At 56.5% G+C, this 16,013-nt stretch overlaps 2 protein-coding genes and 1 long non-coding RNA gene across 9 annotated transcripts in view; 2 read left to right on the forward strand and 1 right to left on the reverse strand.

The window, feature by feature from the left end:
• Positions 1 to 376: 376 nt before the first annotated feature.
• PRR29 (proline rich 29) lies at positions 377 to 2,865 on the reverse strand. 6 transcript variants are annotated; one of them, XM_019466551.2, is made up of 6 exons: positions 2,752 to 2,865; positions 2,436 to 2,511; positions 2,113 to 2,225; positions 999 to 1,225; positions 782 to 852; positions 377 to 585 (listed from the first exon to the last, which is right to left on the reverse strand). In XM_019466551.2, the coding sequence occupies exons 1-6, from the start codon at positions 2,809 to 2,811 to the stop codon at positions 557 to 559; spliced, it is 576 nt and encodes a 191-aa protein (XP_019322096.1). In that variant the 5' UTR covers positions 2,812 to 2,865; the 3' UTR covers positions 377 to 556. The 6 variants fall into 6 exon arrangements, with proteins under 6 accessions (XP_019322096.1, XP_019322093.1, XP_053748607.1 ...); XM_019466548.2 differs by having other exon boundaries at positions 377 to 630; XM_053892632.1 differs by having other exon boundaries at positions 2,728 to 2,826.
• A 1-nt stretch (position 2,866) lies between these two features.
• LOC109277092 (uncharacterized) lies at positions 2,867 to 5,558 on the forward strand. Of its 2 annotated transcripts, none has more exons than XR_008418673.1 (2): positions 2,867 to 3,131; positions 4,871 to 5,558. It is a non-coding gene; the product is annotated as an uncharacterized LOC109277092 (long non-coding RNA). The 2 variants fall into 2 exon arrangements; XR_008418674.1 differs by lacking the exon at positions 2,867 to 3,131 and adding an exon at positions 4,263 to 4,578.
• A 3,993-nt stretch (positions 5,559 to 9,551) lies between these two features.
• The window catches only part of SCN4A (sodium voltage-gated channel alpha subunit 4), a 44,891-nt gene continuing 38,429 nt past the window's right edge, over positions 9,552 to 16,013 (forward strand). Inside the window, exon 1 of the mRNA XM_053892685.1 lies at positions 9,552 to 9,657. The gene's annotated coding sequence lies outside the window, so the exon portion shown is untranslated. The remainder of the gene's footprint in view (positions 9,658 to 16,013) is intronic.

Here is a 16,013-nt window from a genome sequence, read left to right on the forward strand (position 1 = left end):
CTTGGCCCTCTGGGACCTCAGGCCACTCCCACTGGGAGCGGGACAGGGCTCTGACTTCTCCTTTCTGCCACAAGAACCAGCTTCCTGGGGTGAGGGTGGGGCCCAAGGGAACTGGCTCAGCTCCAGGACCTTTGAGCCAGGCCTCTCCCCCATCACTGTGGGCCTTCAGAGAGCCTCGGACAATAAAAGCAGTCCTCCCCTCACCTGCTCCATCATTAGGCCATCGACACCCCCCAGCCCTAGCCATCCCAGAGAGGGGTGAGTGGAGGAGGTCGAGGGAGGGCTCTGGGTCCCAGACCACGCCCTGTGGCTTCCCAGCCCTGGACGATGCTTAGACGGACTCTTACTCCGGGGCAGATATCAGGTCAGTCCAAGGTTTCAATGGGGTGAAGAGTGTATTGATTCACCCAGGAGAGAGCCTGGCTGCAGCTAAGGGAGGAGAAGGGCTGTTGGGCATGGGTGCAGAGTCACAGGCACTAGAGGGGCACGTAAGGGCTCCAGGGCTCTTTCCAGCCCTGCGGTAAAGCTGGCAGGGTCCCCGGGCTGGCATCTGTCCTCATGGTAGGCTCTCAGCATCATAGTAGTCTGGGGAGAGAACAGCACCTTCGCCTTGGCTCCCTTCCTGCCTCACTGGACCCCAAGGAAGAAAAGGGAAAGGGACAGGCCAGTTGCCTACAGTAGTGGTGGTAGGAGCTCCCTGTCCCCCCAAACGGCCTTCCTGGCCTCCTGATCCATCCCCGGCCTGGGCTTGGGCCCCACTGCCCACCCACTCTGCCCCTACCTGAAGCCGGGGGTACATCCGCACCCACAGTCCCTGTGGCACTGGGGGGTGGGGGCGGGGGGATGGCTCTCCTGAGATGGAGAAAAGAAAGACATCCCCCCCCCATCAGATACTCACCCCCACGTATCTCCACCCCACCCTCAGCCCCTGGTGAGCTCTTCCAGCCCAGCCCCAGAGCAGGGCCCTGGCAATGCTCAGATCCCCAAGCCTCACTTACGACCCCCTTCTCCCAGAGGCAGGAGGGTGGTGCTGAATCCTGGACGTGTCCTGCAAGTAAGGCTGATGTGGGGGCGGGGAAAGAAAAGGGACCGGCCAGGGTAGCAGGGGACCCGGACTGGGCACCGGGCAGGGGAGGTAGTGGTGGTGGAACACCAAAGGCCCTTCCTCCTGGGCTTGCTTCTCCTCCTCCTCCTCATATTCCTCTTGTTGACCCTCCAGGTAGACCTGGGGATTGTGGGAACGGGGGAGGAGAGATGATGATACCAGATCCAGCTCTCCCTACCCCCACTCCTCTGTTCCTCTAATTTCACATAAAATGGAGCATTGTCTACATGCAAGCAAGCCACCTTGGAGACATTTATTTCTTATTTTTCAGGAGGGAAAACTGAGGCTCAAAGAGGCTGAACAACTTATTTAAGGTCACCCAGCTAATAAGTGGCTGAACAGAGCCTGGAAGCTTCCAGGTATGACTGCAGAGCCCTGGCTTTGCCCCCAACTGTGCCTCATCAGGGAGGTGGGGTGTTCATCCCGGGGACCCCCTGAGGGACGGGGCGTGAGGAACAGCAGCAGGTCCGGCCAGCCTGGACGCTGGACACAACCTGGCCTCCTCCGAGCGTCAAAAGCCTACCTGGCTTTCAAGGGCGGGTTCTAAGGTAACCTGCTCCTCCAAGGAGCCTTTCCCCAACCAGGTGTGCACTCGGGCCTTGTACCTCTCCCTGTGACAGCCACCGCCAAAGCTGCCTTGTCTTCACGGCCATTCGTTTATTCTTCCACTTGTTCAACAAATATCACTTGAGCCCCTAATAAGTATCAGGCCCCCTGCAGACCCAGGGTACAGTGGTGCCTGTCCTCCCCGGCCTGTATTCTTGTGGTGGATGCACTGCAGGGAGACCTTGAAAACAAGACCTGGGTGGTCCGGATTTGGGGATCCCCACCAGATGGAGGCTTCTGGCATGGGAGTCTGGCACATAAGGGATGCCACAGGGGCCCAGCCAGGTCCACTGCACTGTTGTCGGATTCTTTTTCTCAAGGGTCCGCCCCTAGATGGATCCCCACCCTTGGACTCGCAGGCCAGGCGAACGGCCCTGGTGGCCCACCTCCCGCGCACGCACCTGCGGGTGGGGCTGGGGCGGAGCTGGCCCTGGGTGGAGCGCTGCTGCCACCAGGCGACTCAGCAGCAGCTGGTGCATCTGCGCGTTCTGCAGCAACATCAGTTCCAGCAGGTCTGGGGCGGAGGAGCTCAGCGGGTCTATGCCAGGTCGCCCACTGCCCACGGCCCCAGGGCCTTTCCCACCGCCCACCCTCCTCCCCACCCCCCCCCCCTCCGATCTCCCAAGGCCCAGCCCAGGACCGCGCGGGAGGGATGTGCCTCGAGGAAGCCTAAAGAATGTGCGAGGCAGAGTGGGGTACACGGCGGGTGAGCCCGGAGTCTCACCTTCCTTCACTCGGCCCGGCTGCGGGGGCGGAGGTGGGGCGGCCCATGCGAGCGGCTGCAGGACGGTCACCCAGGGCTGGGGGGAGCGGGAGACTCAGCCAGGCCAGGCGGGCAAGGGATGGGGGACCCTCACCCCCCCGCCGGGACACCCCCGCCCCCCGAGTTGCCTCCCTAACCCCTCAGGGGCCGCGTTCTTCTCCCCGCGCGCCCACGGCCTCCCCCTTCCCTGAGTCTCTTCCTCTGCGGCTCACCCACCCCACTTCCTCCAGGGACGTCTCCCCAGTCAGCCAACCTCAAAGGCCGGCTCAGCCCTCACCGTCGGGGCTGCACTCTGTGATGGGAGCTGACCCCAGCTTCCTCCGCTGCGGAAGGCCATGCTGGTTTCCGCGGGTCCGGGTTACCTAGGCGACGTGGGCGACGCGAAACTCTCCTTCCACGCATGCGCAGGTCCCTCCCCGGCCCCAGCGCTCCGGGCGTGTTAGGCTCTCCCACAGGAGGTGTCGCCTCTGAGGGATGCCCACCTCCAACGTGCGTCGGTTCCCCGGGCATCGCATCTTGCTCCTCCCTCTACCTCTCACCCTTGTGCACCTCCAATACCTAGCCTGGGGGCTCGTGTTTGTTGAGTGAATGAGTGAGGGGCTGGGGAGACTGGCCCGTAGAAAATTCTGTAGGAGCGGACTTGGCAGAGAGAGGCAGGTGAGTGAGGAGGGCAGAGGATGCGTTTCACTCTGAATCAGAGGGGCGTCCTTCAGGCTGGGAGTGGTTTCTGGAGCAGACCAAGGAAGCGAACATCAACCAAGTTCACAGAAAAGACCTGGGCCCTGGCCAGAAACAGGTGGCTGGCCCCTGGACTCCCCCCTTGTGGCCGTTTGCTCCCTCATTCCTGGCTGCTGCTTTACAGAGGTGGAGAACCCCAAGGAGTTCAGCACCAGTGCCCCCATTATTGTCCCACATCCTGGAAAAATTCCCAAAGCATGCATTCTTTTGACAGGAAGTTATCAAGGTCTTCTTTGCTTCAGAACAGGTGAGGGGAGAGATCTATTTCGGCAGCTGTGACCATCCTAAGATAGGCCCTGAGCAGCAGTCAAGGAAAATCCAGACAGGAAGCTGGGATTAGCACCCCTTGGGCTGCCCTTCCCCCACCCTCTACTTCTGTTCAGCTCCTCTTCCTGGCACTCCTGGTGTCTAGAACCAGAAAGACCATTCCCGCCTCCTCCTTTGTGCTTTAGAGTCGGGGAGGGGGGCCTGTGGACCGTGCATTAGCTGTGAGTCTTATAGCTTCCACGGCCATCAACAAGCTGACGTCAGGCAATGTAGTGACAGGCCATGGGGAGTGGGATGGACACAGACATGCATCTTTCCATCTGCACCCTGGTTGCAGTTGGAGGGGCAAAACCAATCCTCGTGCTTACCATCAGCAAACCTTGACCAAGGAGATGCCTGTGTGTGCAAGGCGCCCTTCTGGACACTGGAGATACAGTAGTATATTCCTGCTGGTTCCAGCATTGCTGGGAAGTGGAAAATGTATTCATGAAGTGAAAGCAAAAATACAAGACTGTGTATGGGGCACCTGGGTGGGTCAATCGGTTAAGTGTTCGACTTAACTTCAGCTCAGGTTATGATCTCATTGTTCATGGGATCTGTGCTGACAGCATGGAGCCTGCTTGGGATTCTCTCTCTCTCTCTCCTCCTCTCTCTCTGCCTCTCCCCCACTTGCGCCCCCTCCCTCAAAATAAATTAATAAACTTAAGAAAGATACAAGACTGTGCAAAGTCCCCTGTGGGTGAGACATATAAGAAGGGGTCATGGGGCGCCTGGGTGGCAGGCGGAATGGTGGAGTTCAGGCTGAGCTATGTGGGTAGTGGGGAGCTCTTGGTGAGTTTCGAGCAGGAGAGAAATAGGGCAGTGACGTGTGCACAGACATGTTTTAGGAAGATTCATCTTGTTCCTCCCATCTTTGTTAATGTCAACCAGACTCAGGAAGAGCAAATGTCTGATGGGGATGTATCCTCCCAAAGGTATACAGTTGGTTCCTGCACTCACTTTCCGTGTTTCCATCTGGGGACATTTTCTGGCCACAAGTGAGGCAGGCCGGAAGTCATCCCAGAGGCAACCCTGAAGCATCAAGGGAGAGCAGTTGATGGTAAATTCCCCAGCCTGCTGGCCTCCGGGGGACAACTCCGGGGGGGATCGTCCCCGAAGTTTTTCAGTAGTCCCTGTGGCTTTATGTCTCAGTTGTCCCAGTGATAATCTGCTCACCAACAAACACACACTTCACTGGTTTTTTCCTCTGTCATTTCTCCACTCCCTCACAGTGCTTCCTGGGATCCCCTTCCAAAGAAACTACTTGCTCCCAAATTCTTGTCTCAGGCTCTGCTTTGGAGGGAATCCAAACTATGGCACTAACCTCCCACTTTCTCCGTGTCTGCCCCCAGTCTGCTGAAAACTCCTGGAGAAAGCAATTCTGGTAGCTCTGTGTTAAAATTTGTGTTCGGTGACATCAGATGCAGAAATAGACATGGAGGAAAATTCATCTGGGAGTATAACAGCCAATGGATTCAACCGAGGCAAAGCTGGAGGCAGGGAGGCCAGCGGGAGGCCATCACCCTCAGCCCTCTCAAAGAAGCCCAGAGCGGGCTGGAGGTGGCTGTGGAAAACAGTCAGGAATTGGTGATTATTTCAGATACAAGATCGTATGTTAACCACACACGAAACTTGTATTTTGGAAGGCAGGGCCGAGATAAACGCTATCTGGCTTCTGTATTCAAGCAGAGCTCTTCGTCAAAGGAAACGGAAACATTTGCCAGTTGAAGAATGGAAAAACCGCACATGCTTATCTGCCAGAGCTATTTTGCTTATAGACGATCTAACATTAGTCCAACAGTGGAGGTGACTTTCCATACTCGCCCTGCCTCCTACCACCTTCTTTGAGGCATCGAATGCTCCACCTACTTCCTCTTCATTTTGTCTCGGCGAGGACTCTTGTTTGTATCTTTGCCTTGTTGCTTTATGACTTTTGGGTTTTGTGTGTGTGTGTGTGTGTGTCCCACTGAAATATGTACCAAAGTCCTCCCTGTTGCCTTGGTAAATCTGTATCTGGGAATAAACCAAACAGGGAAAAAGGTTTCTACTAAAATGTGTTTGTCACAGTGTTATTTTTAAGAGTCGAAGATTGAACATATCCAGCGTCCTTTAGTAAGGGAATGGCTGTATAAATGAAGGCAATTCACTCAAAGGAAGAGTGTGCAGTCATTAGAAAACCGTGAAAACTGGGCTCCCTCATCTCCCCCTCCGATGGAAATGGAGAGAAAAGGGAACTTTTAAGAATTTGGGTTGGGTGGGGCTGCCTGGGTGGCTCAGTCTGTTAAGCATCTGACTTCAGCTCAGGTCATAATCTCATGGTTTGTGGGTTCGAGCCCCACACCAGGCTCTGTGCTTTCGGTGCAGAGCCTGCTTGGGATTCTCTCTTCCTCTCTCTGTCCCTCCCCCACTTACACATGCTCGCCCTCTCTGTCTCAAAATAAATAAGCCTTAAAAAAAAGAATTTGGGTGGAAATTTCAGTGTTTCTTTTTGGTACAGATGAGGAAGTGCTAAGCAGAGGCAGAAAACCCAGCAACAGACACTTTTCTTGGGCCCCCTTTCTAGCGAGGCACTAACTGGAAGGAGCTAGTTATGACTACTGGCTATGTGGGGAGAAGCCTTGAAAATATCACAGGAAAGAAATTCCATTTTTCTGCTTAGAGGCTCTATGCTGTTTGTCCAAATCATGGCTACCCTTGTGAGATGCGTGTGTGTGTGGTTTTGTCTGACAGGCCCCTGGTGGCACTTTGGAGACTTATAAATGTGTAGATGGCAGCAGTGGGATGCATCGTGAAGGGAACTTGCTTTCAAGGTCCCACCTCACAGGAATAGAACTGTGGGGTGGAGTCCAGAGCCCTCCCCTCCTTGACTCCCAGAATTGGGGTGTCACCAACCACAGGGGAGCACCTGCTGAAGCTCCCAGAAAGTCTCCCTGGCTGAAGACTCAGGGAGAGAACTGACTGCTCAGGCAGGGGTGAGGGGTGGGGAGTAGTGGCCAGGACAGGGTATGACAGGGTGGGTTCCTGTGGGTCACGGTGGGATTTTCTTTTTTGTCGTTTTTTTAAATTTATTTATTTACCTTGAGAGAGAGAGAGAGCATGGGCAGGGGACGGGCAGAGAGAAGGAGAATCCCAAGCAGGCTTTGTGACGTCGGCATGGAGCCCGACACGGGGCTCGATCCTAGGACCCTGGGATCATGACCTGAGCCAAAATCAAGAGTCGGATGCTCAACCGACTGAGCCACCCAAGTGCCCCAGAGTGGGATTTTTCCGAAAGGTGCTTCTAAGAATTCTTTTGTCTGTGGGCACCTGATACTCAGCCTAAACCAGCCTAATGAGCCTTTTTGGCTCATGTGATGGGGCAGACAGTGACATAGCTGCTCTGTAGTTTCACTGACCCAGGGGTCAAGCAGTGTCTTCAGGCCCCTCTCTCATCCTCCCCCCGCCCCCGCATCGTGTGTGGTGTTCTCGTTGGCTCGTCCTACAGATAGGCCCTTCCGCTAGGTGGGAAATACTCCTCAGGCACCTTCTGACTTGTTACTTCAATTACCCTAGACAAACTCAGAGAATCCTGAGGAGAGAGAGTTCATCTTTCTTTTGTATCAATACATATAACTCCCCAGGAAGGACTACGACTGGCCACACTTGCGCCACATACCCAGCTTTTGGACCGGCCACTGTGGCCAAGAGGATCGCCCAGATCTGGGTGACATGGCCATTTCCGTGGCCGGGGCGGGGTCATCGTCCTGCGATCAGCGGCCACCCCAGAATGACCTATTTGGAGTAGGGGAGGAGCAGTCCCCCAAAGGAAGGAGGAATACTGTTATCAAGAGAGGGAGGCATTCATTCCCCTTGGGCTGTGGGGAAAAGTCATACTTCACATACAACTTTGGTTTTCCAATCAGCCTTATTCCTAGTCCAAATGACACCTTGTGCAAGTCAGAAAAATTAGCCTTGTCCTCTGGACAGTTTGCTACCATCTGCTAGACAATTATCATCTAAAATACATGAATCTATAATGATTGCAAACGTGATTGGTGCCCAGAATTGTACAGTAGACAACCCGTGCAACTGAATGCAGCAGCCCTCCCCCTCATATATTACAATTCCCTTCAATTACTTCAATCCCTCATTAAAGTCGTTCTTACCCCCACAGAGCTCTTGGCAGGGCCCAGGCAGAGACCAAAAGGGAGGAGCCATATATGGGAATGACAGCTGCCTGCCCACCACCTCTCCTCAGTGCCCACGGACAGGGAGGACTGTGCTACCAAGGGGACAGTAGCCAGCAGCAGAGCAAACTGGAGCCATGGCAGGGCCCTGAGTGATGTCAGGGACCCCAAGGAACAGTTCTGGGGAGACAACTCGGCAAGGATGAGACAAAACGTTTGCTTTTCCTCTGAGCGCTAGAAGAAGAAGATCCTTGCAAAGAAAAGGCAGGGGTGACCAGACACCTGGATTACGTTAGCAACAAAACTACACGGCAAATGTGTGTCAGGAAAGGTCAGCGAGCAGAGCAGGATAAGAACCATGCACAGAGAACACCAACGCTCACACCTGTGGGTTTGGAAGACGAACCTCGAGGGTGTGAAGTGACTCACCTGGGGCGAGACGCGGGAAATCCGGGCATAGCAGGAACTTTGCAAGCCTCAGCCAGGCCTGGCCTTCAGGGAGGGGCTCCAGGAGGCTGCGGGCTGTGTCCACAGAGGGTCTCTGGGAGGAGAGAGGCCACCCAGCCTCCAGGACTGAGGGGGACCACTCCTCAGGCCTCCCTGCGCCCCTCACAAAGGCCACGCTCTGTCCTGGGCTCCGCGCAGCTGGAGAGCTGGCTACCAGAAAAGATGCTTCAGGGATGGTTGTGGGAGAGTGGGTGGGGGGAGCCTCGCCGGGAGCTTTGGGGTTCTCTTGTCCGCCTGGGGCAGGCGCTTGAGCTGTGAGACGGGTCATTTCACAACAGCTCCACTAGGGGTCACCACAGACCCAGAAAGGAGGGGGGAGGGGGGCTGAACCAATCTCAACCTGCCCCCCACCCTTTGTCCCCTCCCCAAGTTCTGAGGGACAGATGTCTAGCCAGTGGGATGGCGGGGGGGGGGGGGGGGTGGGATGGCGGGGTGGGGGGGTGGGTAGTGGCGGTGGAGAAATGACCCTTGAGACTGCTGTGTTGTCCAGCTAAGAGCTGCGTGTGTGTGTGTGTGTGTGTGTGTGTGTGTGTGTGTGTGTTTGGAGGTGTGTGTGTGTGAGGGATGTGAGGGATGTGTGTATGTGTGCTGTGTTTCGGTGTGTATTTGGGTGTGGGGGGACGTGGGTGTACAGATAGGCAGACACTTGATGAAAGTCTCACGATCATAGGTGCACACGGGTGGCCCTGGGTACGCGTGAACAGGAGTGTGGACGTAGACAACAGTACGGATGTAAGTAACATGCGTGGAAATGCGTGAGTGCATGAGCGTGACCGTGGGTATGGGCGTGTGTACACACAGACGGACACTTGATAAAAGTTCACGCCCAGGGTATGCGACGTTTGTGTTCACCCGGCTGTAAGTGTACAAGTACACGCACGAGCCTGGTGTGAGTGTGGGAGTGTGTCTGCGTGAGCAGTAAGCCCGTTCGGGAACAGGTGTAACACGCAGTGCAAGCGTTTGTGTGCACGTGTGGAGGGTGATTTACACGTATGGCTGAGCGTGTGTGAGTGTGGCATTTGCGTGGGGAGGGGGCACACCCACAGGGCGTACCGGAGCAAGTGTGCGTGTGCCCCCCGGACTCCTGGCAGTGAGTGTGAAAGGAGACTGACACAGAGAACCAGCCCTGTAAGCTCGTCAAGGGTGGGAAAGGACCTGCGTGAGCGGGCTCATACGCGTGCCCCGCCACGTGTGCGCATGTGCGTGTGCGTGTGCACACGTGTGAGCGGGAGAGTGTGCGGCCGGCCCAGGCTGAGCCTGAGCACACCCGGTGAGGGAAGCGCGGCCCAGGCTCCCACCTGAAGATTGGCCCAGTCCTCAGGTTTCACTCATGACCCTGTGACATCAGCGGCAGCAGCTGTCCCCGCCGCCCGGCCCCCCGGCCAAGTCCCCCAGAGTCCCAGCCCCAGCCGGAGGTGGGCACGGCACTCCAGGCTCGGCTGCAAGCGCTCCGCTCCTGTCCGGCAGTGAGTACCGCACCCCGCCCCGGCCGGCACCCCAAGGGCAGGCCACCCCAAGGAGCGGGGCACCCTGGCCCTGTGCCCAGCTGGCTTTAAGGAAGTCACCACTTCGCTCCGGGCACCGCTGTCCTCCTGCCCACACCGGGCCCTGCTCTGCCCCGGCCTGTGCCTTGACCCTCTGTCCCCAAACTTGCCTCTCGTGGCCCCGTCCTCTGCCCTCTGTGCCCCTGGCTGGCTGTCTTTGCTCTGAGCAAGGGTCCTTGCCCTGGTCACAAATGGCCCAGTGGCGAAGGCTCGGCTCCAGACGAGCACAGGGTGACCCCGGCTGAGTTTCTTCAGGAGGGGAGAGCAGAGGAGCCAAAACAGCCTGTTCACAGTGGCGGCTCAGCCGGTTCACAGTGGCTTGGAAGGCAGGGCTGTGGGGGGAGGAGAGCGGCGGGAGGCCGGGTGGGGGGTGGTGGCGGCTCCTTTGCTCTGCTGAAACAGGAATCTTCGAGATGCCAGCAGAGGACACGTCTCGGGCTGTACCGCCCAGGCTCTGCCCACCGCCCTGGCCTCTCCCGGCCGGCCCGTGGTGCGCCAGGCTCCCTCCCTAGACAAGTAAGGAAGGCAGAAAGCCTGGCGCCAGGGGAAGAAGATGGGGCCACGGCACTGAGGGGATTCTGGGGGATTCGGGAGGGGACTCGGGGGCCACAAGGCCGGTGCCAGGGCAGAACACAGCCCCCCTCCCTCTCCCTGCTGGTAGAGCCAGGAACTGGGGGCACAGGGAGGAGGGTGAGCAGTGGCTAGTGGAAGAGGCGGGAAGGTCTGAGCAGAGGTAGGAGAAGGGGTTTTGGAGGAGTGTGGTGTTGCTTATCAGAGGGGGGCATTTGTTCAAAAGATTGGGAGGTCCCTGCCCAGAGGGCCCGGGGGTGGGGGGGCGGTGGAGGCTGCTTGAGGCTTTCCAAGAAGGCGCTGGTGTGGCACAGAAGGCCTGAGCCCCTTCCCACTCCACCCAGTTAAGTACTGTGTCTCGCTGCCCCTCCCCCTGCTTGGGCACAGGGCCAGGTCCTGGTGAGGCCTCATGATGCCCCAGGGTGGGGAGGTGACCCTCCAGGTGGATACTAAACATGTCCCCCTCCCACCCATAACACTGGCAGCGGGGGGCCTGAACAGAAATAAATCACCCCAGAGCCTGGGAAGGTTAGAGCCCACAGGAGCCTTGAAGGCTGTTTAATTTAGCCTCTCTGGATGAATCAGCTTGAGGACAGTTAGCTAGAGACAAGTTTGGGGCCTGTCTGGTTAGTCTGGAGAGGGGAAGGGGCTGACAGAGAGGTGGGGAAGAGCCAGTGGTGGGCATTGTTGTCCCTCATCTATGACCAAGGCCACGACTGCCCCCAGGGCCCTGAGCTGAGCTAAGGAGACCCCTAGTGGTGGCAATGACCAGACACAGGTGGGGCAGGGCTGGGTTCGGGGGTAGAGAAACACTGGTTCTCCCAGGACCCTCCAGATTCTTCTGGGGTCATCCCCAGTCCCCTGCCCATGACCGGCAGCCTTACTCCTTATGGCCGTGTTGTGGACAGTTGTGGTTATCACACTAGTATTTGGAGCCACATCACGTTGTGTGGGCGATGCAGGGACCCAGACATAAAACACAATGGCACATTTCCATCTGCATCCCAGGCTTCTCTCAGGGGATCGGCTGGGATTTTTAGTGTGATTTTGGGAAGATAATTCCCAGGTGGCCCTGTCCTAGCCTGGCTCTGCTTGTCATATCTGGTTGGGAATCTGCCTGGAGTGGGGGCTCAGGACTCAGGGTCACCTTCCTAGCCATAGGCTGGTCTGAGTGTCAAGGGCTGCCTAGCAGGCTTACCTCACCAGGTTCTCTGGGCCCCAACCCCAGGCCCAGGCCAAGGGGAAGCCCCGAGTTCGATGCTGAAGGCACAAAACTCCTGGTCGGATGATGGGGGTGGTCCTGACAAAGTCCCTGCCTTCGGAGGCAACTCTGGCCACCAGAATAGAGAAAAGTGTAGATATTGGCGGGGAGGGGAGGGGGTGGCCCAACTGGGGGTGGAGTTCAGAGAAGTCTCCCGGGGCCAGGCATAGCCAGAGAGGAGAGAAGGGATTGGACTTCACAGAGAGGAGTAGAAAGGCTCTCTCCAGGTGACAGGAAAGAGATGCACTGAGTGGAAATGAAAAATCTGAGGCCTGAGGTTCCCCGAGAGCAGGTAGGGAGAAGCGAGGGGATGGAGCAGGTGGATGTCAGCAACCAGGGTACAGGTCATACAAACCTTCAGTTCCTTGACTCCTCTTGGAAGGTTCAGGCTCAGAGGGCCGTCACTCAGCCGAGGCACACAGCTAGCGAGTGGCGCCGATGCTGGGGCAGGGCTGGAGGTGGGGGGCAGAGCTGGCCCCTGAGACTGGGGGGGGGGGGGAGCGGGGGCAGGGGGGTTTCCAGTGGGCAGCCCTCGGGCTGGGGCAGGTGCCGGGCCTCCTGCAGGGGCCCCCAGCTCTGCAGTGGCAGAGAGAGACAGGCCATGGCCCCTAGTGGCTCCCGCAGGGGGTGTTTATGGGGCTGGGGGAATCCCAATTCCTTCCACCTCCACCACCCCTGCCCCAGGCCTTTCATGTGCTCTGGCCCCCATTCTGCCTCATCAGCAACAGCTATTTTTATTCCCTGCAGTTTTCAGTCAACAGCCATCGATGGGGGGGGATGGGGCAGCAGGAGGAGCAGGAGGGGCTTGAGGAGCAGAGAGGGAGGGGGTGACAGAGAAGCCGCTGGACCCCTGGAAGGGCAGGCCGCCCCTGCCCCTCCGGTCTTGCTGCCCTCTGCCAGGAGCCCTAGCATGAACAGAAGGTGCAAATGCACAACGGTCACCAGACACCACTCCGTTTTTTAACTGGTTTGTGAAACCAGGTGCCCCTGCCCCCCTCCCCATCCCCACCAGGTAGGTGCTAGAAGGTCATGGTCCAGTTTAGACTTGGGTGGTGATATAGCTCAGTGCTTAAGAGCCAAGGGCTCTTTCGAGAGCCCCAGGAGCCGGGTTTCCAGTCTACGGCCTAAATAACCTCTGGCAAGTTACTTACTTTCTCCGTGCCTCAGTTTCCTCATCTGTCCAATGGAGTGTTAATAGTAGGACCGTGGTGAGGATTAAATGAGCTCATGAATGTGAGGTGCCCAGAACAATGCTTGGCAAGTAGTCAGGTCTCCGTAAGTGTTAACTAGTAGGTAATTATCACAGCTGTTACCAGGCTGTGACTCTGAAATCAATGTGGCCTCTTGGGGGTGGGGGTGGGGGTGGGGGTGGGGGGGTTAACAAAAGGAGGGGAGGAGCCACAAAAGGTGGAGAAGGTGGGTCTGCCTGGCAGGAAGCGGGACGACCCTGTCCAGCTCTGGGCACATAGTTGGGAGGGGTTATATATATATTTTTTCCTATCTGGTCTCCCTCAGGTGAGGGAGACCCTTTTATAAAATGGACGGCAGACCCCCTTCCAAGAGGGTCTGCGGTTTATAGATGTTTGCCGTGAGGACTGTGAAACCAAAAGCAAAACAGAGTCCCTTTGCCTTATATTTTAGTAAGATCTGCTTGTGACTCTGGCCTTTTGGGAAGCCTGTAAGTTCTAGATTGGCCCAGTTTGGGAGAAAGAACTTTTATCAGGGTAGCTGGTGGGAAAACAGCCCTGGAGCAGTTTCTGGGGGAAAGCAAAGTTCTCGGAGGTAGTGACAGGGCCACGCTGGCTGAAGGGGCAGGAACAGTCCACCAGCCTTTCTTGTGGGTTTCCAGTTAGAGGCCAAGCTTCACAGGCAGCAAGCAAGGGGGCCACTCTTCCTGATGCTGGTGACCTTGATCCCCAGCCCCCAGGGCCTGGCAGGGATGTGGGGACCTAGCGGGGAGGGCTCAAAGTTCACTGTAAGTGGATGGTGGGGGGTTGACGGAGGAAAGTGGGAGCCAGGTGGGCTCTGGTCAAGTTTTTTTTTTTTAATGTTTATTTATTTTTGAGAGAGAGAGAGAGACAGACAGTGCGAGTGGGAAAGGGGCAGAGAGAGAAGGAGACACAGAATCTGAAACAGGCTCCAGGCTCTGAGCTGTCAGCACAGAGCCGGACACGGACCTTGAACCCATGAACCGTGAGATCATGACCTGAGCCAAAGTCAGACGCTTAACTTACTGAGCCACCCAGGCGCCCCTGGCTCTGATCAGTTTTGAACAATCCTCTTGTTAGTGTCTCAGTGGACCCACAGAAGGAAAAAGCCTGTCAGCCACGGTCTGGGAAGGGTGAGGGTGTGGGGCAGAGAAGAGAATAGAGGCAGGCATCTCCCGGGGTAGACTGTAGGTGGAAATAGGCAGGGCAGGGGAGACAGGCATGTGTGCAGGGGGTAGATCTGCCCAAAGGTGGGTGAGGTGGGCCCAGATGTTCACAGGAGAGGGTGTGCACGCACAGGTTTTAAGGGTGGCATCCATAGAGCACTGGTGGTCATGCGTGCAGCTCCTTGGGAAAAGCCGAGCTAGCAGAGGGCAGGAAGCCCCAGGCCTGGCTGGAACTAATCAGCCTCCCCACCCTTTGGAGCAGCTGGGAAATGACTCATGGAAGTGATGCGTGTGTGTGTGTGTGTGTGTGTGTGTGTGTGTGTGTGTACAACTGGGCTGCAGAGGGAGTTAGGGGGTATATGAGGGTCGACTGGTGCAAAAGAAACCCATACCTCGAGGAAGTCTCTTTACCAAGCTGTTGACCTGTAGTCCCCATTCCCACAATTCTTGACACGAGGCCCCAGGAGACCTGAGTCTAGCCCTGCCAGGTGCCCACCCCAGCTGGTACATTTTAGGGGCTTGGCCCAAGGATCCCAGTCTGCCCTTTGAAGAGGACAGACAGGTGAGGGTCAGGCCAGCCCAGTTCCCCAAGGTAGTAGCCGGCACATGGATTTATGTCAGAGAGCGGCATTCAAATTCTGCCTCTGTCTTTGTTAGCTGGGACATTGCTGGACACTCAGGAAGCACCCAATGAACATACCCATGACTGCTTTTCCTCAAGAAATAATTCTGAAGCCTCCACCTCATGGGCCTATGCATGTCAGGATGCCGAGTGAAGCTACTGAGATTTGGGAGCCAGAGGAACCAACCTCCTTCACTCCTAACAGACTCTTCCTCAAGCTGACTGAGTTGGAATTCTACATCTTAAGATGAATTCCTTTGATTTGAGGCTCAGTCTTGCAAGGGTAAACCCACTCTTGGGCCTTTGCTTCTAGGAGAAAAGGCGTCTAGGGCCGCCAAAAGATGAGCTGGGAGGGGTTAGAAGGAAGGGGGCACAGCTCACAAAACCCAAACACAGTCCATTTGAGGATCTATTTCCCATTTGTGGGTTTTTACTTCATCTGGCCCCAAGCCGACCAGAAACACCCTGGGGGAAGGAAAAGAGTCAGGTTTGAGAGGAGGAGGAGGCAGTTTGGGGAAAACTAACTGATGTTTTTTGAGAGCTACTGGGGACGGGCAGAGAATGGATCTAATTGTGGGGGTGGGGGAGGGGCTGCTGACATATCCTGAACAACAAAATAACCTTGGCATATAGTAAGTACAAAATAAATGTGGCCACGCCTCTCTTTCTTACCCCTCGCGAAGGACACATAATTAGGTTGGTAAAATCGGGTGCCTAAAGAAGGAGGAGGCATGCGTTGATCCAGTGAGCCCCACATGGAAAGCGCAATCAACATTAGCCCACCCCTTGCCTAGAAACACCCCTCATGTGACCCTGATTGTTTCCGGAACTCTCGGGGCTCCTGAGTGTCCGGAGGTTTCCGCTCCCGGCTCTAGGCCTCCCTCCAAGACCTCTTGGAGCAGATTTCCTCTGCAGAGTATTAGATCAGGAGGGGAGGGCACCCGGGGTGACTTCCTCCAGGCCCCTGGCCTGCCAGCGCCTCAGCCCTAAGTGCTGGCAGAGAAATAACACAGCTACCCCTTTCCCATCCCCCCTTCCCCCAGACTGCCCCAGCTGAGAAAAAGCTGTGACTTGAGATTTATAACTAGGGGGCATGGGGCTCTATTTTGTGTTTTGGAGCTGGGCCACAATAGGAATGCAGGAATTTGGGAAGGAGTCCACCCAGATGCCCGGTGCTGTCTTTGGCCAGGATAGAAAAAGTTTGATCTCTTTCAATCTCCCAGAAAGGTGTGAGTCTGAGCCCCCACTGCAGGTGAAGCTAAGGAGGGGTCTCCGCTGGCCACATGCAGCTCTAAAGTAGTCTTGTTTCCAATCCACAGAGAAACAAAACAGCCTAACCCTGGAATGCAGCTTTGCAGCAGATGAAAGGCATGGTTGGTTGGCAAGAGGCATGGTGACTGGGGCCCAAGGAAGGCCAGCAAGCCACCTGCCATCTCTGCATCCACAGGGAT

Source organism: Panthera pardus, unplaced genomic scaffold, assembly GCF_024362965.1.
Source record: "Panthera pardus isolate Hobbes unplaced genomic scaffold, ASM2436296v1 HiC_scaffold_3, whole genome shotgun sequence".
NCBI lineage: Eukaryota > Metazoa > Chordata > Mammalia > Carnivora > Felidae > Panthera > Panthera pardus.